At 36.4% G+C, this 5776-nt stretch overlaps 1 protein-coding gene across 2 annotated transcripts; it reads left to right on the top strand.

Annotated features, from left to right (window-relative positions):
• The first annotated feature begins 299 nt into the window (after nt 1–299).
• On the top strand, nt 300–5494 carry LOC112738438 (BTB/POZ domain-containing protein At1g30440). Of its 2 annotated transcripts, none has more exons than XM_025788905.2 (4): nt 300–1481; nt 2183–2252; nt 2718–3941; nt 4616–5494. In XM_025788905.2, the coding sequence occupies exons 1-4, from the start codon at nt 1423–1425 to the stop codon at nt 5207–5209; spliced, it is 1947 nt and encodes a 648-aa protein (XP_025644690.1). In that variant the 5' UTR covers nt 300–1422; the 3' UTR covers nt 5210–5494. The 2 variants fall into 2 exon arrangements, with proteins under 2 accessions (XP_025644690.1, XP_025644691.1); XM_025788906.3 differs by having other exon boundaries at nt 301–1481; nt 2738–3941.
• Nucleotides 5495–5776: the final 282 nt, after the last annotated feature.

The following is a 5776-nucleotide window of genomic DNA, read 5'->3' as shown; positions in this document are numbered from 1 at the left end:
AACGTGTATTCACATTCTACTAATGAAACTAATTTTTATTAAATTTTGACCAATTTAATTATATTTAATTATTAAAAAGACTTGAATATGTAACCACTCTCTTATTTTTTTCCTGAATAAATTCATCAGCCCATGAAATTTGTTATTGCAAAAAATAGTTATTTATTCAAAATGTTTTCATATGAATGATATTATTGTAAACGTTGGAACATTTCTTTTAGCTAAATCAATATATTAATAGTACCCTTACTCGTGCGGCACTTGTTCTTAAAACAAAGGCAACCGGGAATAATCTAAATGGTTCAGTTTTCAACACACAACACTTTGCCAGTAGTTGTGTTTGGTAACGCATGCACATGGTCTAGCTGTTGTGTTTCATACAAAGAAACCGACACCAGCAATAAATAAAACAAAACCAAACCCTTCCATTCCATATTCGATAAATATAATCAGCACAAATTTACCAAACGGTTTTCCATCTTTCAACTGTTACAAAGTCAAATCGAGTTTAATTGGTTGGATTAGGAGTAGAGAGATCCTAAGCTCGAGAAAAGAGCAATGAGTGTGTTTCAAGCCAAGGACCCCACATGTGCTGGGGTTTGGTGTTTTAGATTCCAATGTTATTAATGACACCACATTGCCCTATGCTCATAGTGTACTATAATTATTTAAAAAAATAAAAAAAAATCGTTTTTCAATTTTCACACACATGGCATGGCATGCAACATTTTGGGTTATATAGCGTCAATGCTTTTTCGTATGGGCTTATATTTTTCCATTGAGACTTTCATTTCACCAGCATAGTGACAAGTTTATGCATCTGTTTTATCTTTTTCTCGCTTCTTTGACGAGGAATTGATGGTTTTGGACTCTAGTCTCTCGCGGCTTGATTTGTTTTTATAATGGTTCGGTTTTCATTTTTTTTTTTTTTACAATTTCTTTCGGGTGGGAAGAAGAGAACTGGGGTTGTTGACCTAAACTAGTTGGATTATATTTTTCGCTGCAATTCATAGTGGTTTTGGAAATTGCGTATGCACTAAATTGTGCTGGAGTTGTTCTAGGGTTTCAGGTGCAATCGACTCTACCAATTTGGGGTGTTGCTGGGAATTGTGCTATAAAAGTTCTGTCTTTGGGGAAGAGATTTGGAAGAAGCTGCATTTTGAATCAATTTCGAGGCTGTAGAAAGAGGAAAGTTTGCTACCAGTTGGTGGGGGGAATTTTTTGAAGTTTTATTTTTTTTTTCTGGGCTTTTTGGGCCAAATGCACTGTGTTTATCAGAATTAGAAGCTTCAGTTTTGGTGCTTATTAAGGAATTCAGCTTGATAAAGTGATCTAAGGGTTTCGTTGGGTTTCAGTTTACCTCTGATCTTCTCTGAGCTCGGTTTCTGAATTGTTGTATCTGTTTCTTGGAATTTGAGTGAAATGGCTTGTGTGAAATTGGGTTCCAAACCTGATGCTTTCCAACGTCAAGGGCAAGCATGGTATACACCCTTTTCTTGATGTGTTTGAGTGGTAAATTGTAATTTTCGTAAGCTCAAAAAAAGAAAAAGAAAAGAAAAAAAAGGATTTTGCAGTTTTGTTGATGTTTTTTATCTGTGTTTTGTAGGTTATATCTTTCGTTTACATGTTTGTGCATCGTAAAGTCTTAGGGTTAGGAAGACGGTTCTGTAGTAATTTGATACAGGATGAATAATTCGTTTTGTGGAGGTCTTATTTTATCTGGTTATGGATAAAGTATGTTGAAGTTGGGTTTGGTACTTGAAGCCAACATGTAAAATGGAAACACACAAGTGTTTCATGACTTCCTTTTTTCAGTGTTTGCTCTAAGATAGTCTAGATTACCATATATTTTTCATTTGATTTTGCCTCTAATTATCATAGCTTATTGCTTTATTTAATTTGCATGTATTTTCTGCATTATAGGCAACAGCAGTCCATTTAAATGGCCTTGTGATGCACACTTTATTACTATGTTTCAAGTTTTTTCATTCTTTTCTTTTATTACTGCTCAATGGAATTTGTTCGAAAAATGTTTCCAATGATGATAATTTTCTTGCCTTGGATATTCAAATTAGACCATTTCAAAAGACTCTGTTGTGTTGTGTCTTTTGGAATTGTTATTCAAATTTTGCCACTTTTACATAATGTGTAAGCATTTCTTTTATTGCCCTTATGACTTTAGGTTCTGCACAACTGGGCTTCCCAGTGACATTGTTGTTGAAGTGGGTGAAATGTCCTTCCATCTTCATAAGGTATATAATGTTTATTTCTTTTAATATATTTTTATTATATCTAGTTGATGTACTGCCCATAGGATCAGTAGTAGTTTGCTTTGGTCTATAGTTCTTGCTGAAAGTTTTGGTTAACTTAAAATTAGCAGAAGTTGACATGAAGACAGACATAGCAATGTTTATATTAATACATGGGTATTATATTTTTGTTAACATTTTATGATGTATGATGTCAATTTTCATGTTGCTATTGGTATTGTTGAAATTTAAATCGTTTGGGAGTTCTGCACATAAAAGAAAGAACTATCATCTTTTCTTGTGTTCATGGGCCATTTTGTAAAATTTAATGTAGTGAGGGACTGTATTTGGTGCTGTAATTCTACACAAAATAGTTTCTTAGCTGAAAGGCAGGCCCTCAGTACCATTTTGATCTAAGGATGTTGATAAACTTGAATATAAATAAGCTAATTCAAACACATGATGCAGTTCCCTTTGCTCTCTAAAAGTGGGGTTTTGGAGAGACTGATTGCAGAAGCTTCTGAGTCTAAGGAAGAATCTGTCATACACCTACCTGACATTCCTGGTGGGGCCAAGACATTTGAACTTGTCGCAAAATTCTGCTATGGTGTGAAACTTGAACTTACAGCTTCAAATGTTGTGTACCTGTGGTGCGCTGCCGGGAATCTTGAAATGACTGAGGAATATGGTGAAGGTAATCTTGTTTCACAAGCTGAAACCTTTTTCAATCAAGTGGTCCTCCGAAATTGGAAAGACTCTCTCAGAGCACTTCAAACCTGTGATGATGTTCTGCCATTTGCTGAAGAGCTCCACATTGTGAAAAGGTGCATTGAATCACTTGCTGCAAAGGCATCTACTGACCCAAATTTATTTGGGTGGCCCGTGCTGGAGCATGGTGGACCCATGCAAAGCCCTGGTGGAAGTGTTTTGTGGAATGGGATAAGTACTGGGGCGAGGCCAAAGAATTCAAGTTCAGATTGGTGGTATGAGGATGTAACAAGTTTGAGTTTACCAATTTATAAGAGGTTGATAACTGTCATGGAATCTCGAGGAATTAGGCGGGAGATCATTGCTGGTTCTCTTGCTTCCTATGCTCAAAAGTATCTGCCTGGGTTGAACCGACGTAAGGTTTCTGGCGAGACCAGCAGCCATCTGGCACCATTGGCTTTGGGATCTCCTCCGTCTGAAGAAGACCAGAAGATTCTGCTGGAAGAGATTGATCGGCTACTCCCAGTGCAAAAGGGCCTGGTCCAAACAAAATTCCTTTTTGGTCTACTTCGAACAGCTATGATTCTAAAAGTGAGCCCCAGTTGCATATCAAATTTGGAGAAGCGGATTGGTATGCAGCTTGATCAAGCTAATCTGGAGGATCTCTTGATGCCTAGTTTCTCATATTCAATGGAGACACTTTACAATGTTGATTGTGTGCAAAGAATTCTTGATCATTTCCTTGCCACGGATCAGGTTACCGGTGCCACTTCTCCATGTTCAGTTGATGATGGCCAATTGATTGGATCACCTTCATTGGCTCCAATCACCATGGTAGCAAAGCTGATTGATGGTTACCTGGCAGAGGTTGCACCAGATGTTAACTTAAAACTTCAAAAGTTTCAAGCAATTGCTGCTGCTGTTCCAGATTATGCCAGACCTTTGGATGATGGTTTATATCGTGCTATTGACATTTATTTGAAGGTACTTATGTATAGCAAGTTCTCACAAACTAATTTTCATTGCATAACATGCAAAGGCTGTGACCTAAATTTTACCATAAAATGTTCTACTATATATATATATATATATATATATTGGTTTGTTACAATATGATTCTAATTGAACTTCACATCTAGGCAATTATTTCATATATATTCCCTCTCCTTCATTTGAGTGGGTATGGTCTACCCCAAGTATGCTTGTATCAACAGCACAAACTTCTATGTCACTTTCTAGATAGTTAGGTGGTGTTTTATGTTCTGCATCAAATTGTAATATTTTGTTTAATAATGGAAAAAAAATTAATTAGGTTTAATTTTGGTTTTTGTTTAAATAGGTATTTGAGTGGAAATAATGAAACCACCATTATTTTTATCATTTCATTCGCAAACATGACGTTTTGATGCTCCATATATAGATAAACATATAAAGTGACATAAGACAAGAAACAAACCAAACATCTCATCTTATGTTTTATAGTTAACTATTTTTGTTGCTTTGCCTACATGTATCATTTAGCACTCTGCTACATGGTTTTGTGGCAATAAAAAGGTTAACACATTTTGCCTATTGTGAAATGCACCTTGTCACTACCATGCTTCTGTACAAAGTCCGAACAATTTTGCACTGACTTCATGCTGTTGTCACAACTGCAGTCTCACCCATGGTTGGTGGAGTCTGAGAGAGAGCAACTGTGTCGGCTGATGGACTGCCAGAAGCTCTCATTAGAAGCCTGCACTCACGCCGCACAGAATGAGAGGCTACCAATCAGAATAATAGTTCAAGTCCTATTTTTCGAGCAGCTCCAGCTTCGAACTTCCATCGCGGGTTGCTTCCTAGTTTCTGATAATCTCGACGGATCGAGACAACTAAGAAGTGATTTGGTTGGATCTAACGAGGGTGGCTGGGCATCAGCCGTGAAGGAAAACCAGGTATTAAAAGTTGGAATGGATAACATGCGGATGAGGGTATCTGAGCTTGAGATGGAGTGCTCAAACATGAGGCAGGAAATCGAGAAATTGGCTCGCACAAAGGGATCAAGCGCTTGGGGTGCAGTGTCTAAGAAGCTTGGGTTTAAGATGAAGTCTCAAATGTGCAGTGCTCAAGAAGGATCAGTTAGTAACAATAAGAATAATAATCACAGTGGAAATATTAAGGTTGAGAAGTTGAAGGATAGACATTCAAAGCACAAGAGAAGTTCTTCTATTAGTGACAAAGCATCGGTCTCTTCAATTGTTCCTTCTAAGTGACGACTCGTCCATTTACTAATAACATTTTTTTATTTGCTTTTATGTTAATGTGCCATATTGGATTCACAGTTTCTTTGTAATTGCATCCCGAGTAAAATTGGGTTGGAAACAAAGGCCAGTCTGTGTGTAACTGAAACCGTAGAACTAGCTTTTTTTTTTTTTTTATTCTTTTTCTCACTTCCACCGTGCACATAAAATCTTTATGCACATTATTAATATTCTCTACAACAAAATTCATTTATTTGAATTTCGAGGGATGTATCCTTAGAGATCCATTCCACTGAATTTGTTTGTTTTAACACGTATATTATTAGTATTACTATTATTATTATTTGTCTATGGAAAGAAATTGGTGTCTTTTTTCTCCTTACATTTGTTGGTTTCTTACTGAGTTTCTGTACATTCTTGTTTTCTCTTCCCAATCTGTTGAAACTTACTCCGTGAGCGGTGGTTTATTCGTATCTAGTTTGGCTAAAACACAATCTGAACGAAATATATAAAAATAGGAATTCGATCTCCTTCGACGAAGTATTTAGAAAATGAGAAAATATTGACTTTTCGAAAACG

This window comes from Arachis hypogaea, chromosome 13 (genome assembly GCF_003086295.3).
Source record: "Arachis hypogaea cultivar Tifrunner chromosome 13, arahy.Tifrunner.gnm2.J5K5, whole genome shotgun sequence".
Taxonomy (NCBI): domain Eukaryota; kingdom Viridiplantae; phylum Streptophyta; class Magnoliopsida; order Fabales; family Fabaceae; genus Arachis; species Arachis hypogaea.
This window is presented reverse-complemented; position numbering and strand designations above follow the sequence as displayed.

Excerpts from the sequence above, each read along its gene's own strand:
- LOC112738438 (XM_025788905.2), top strand. The coding sequence starts at position 1,423 with ATGGCTTGTGTGAAATTGGGTTCCAAACCTGATGCTTTCCAACGTCAA. Across the intron at positions 2,253-2,717 it reads TGTCCTTCCATCTTCATAAG|TTCCCTTTGCTCTCTAAAAG; the intron begins GTATATAATGTT and ends CACATGATGCAG. Across the intron at positions 3,942-4,615 it reads CTATTGACATTTATTTGAAG|TCTCACCCATGGTTGGTGGA; the intron begins GTACTTATGTAT and ends TCACAACTGCAG.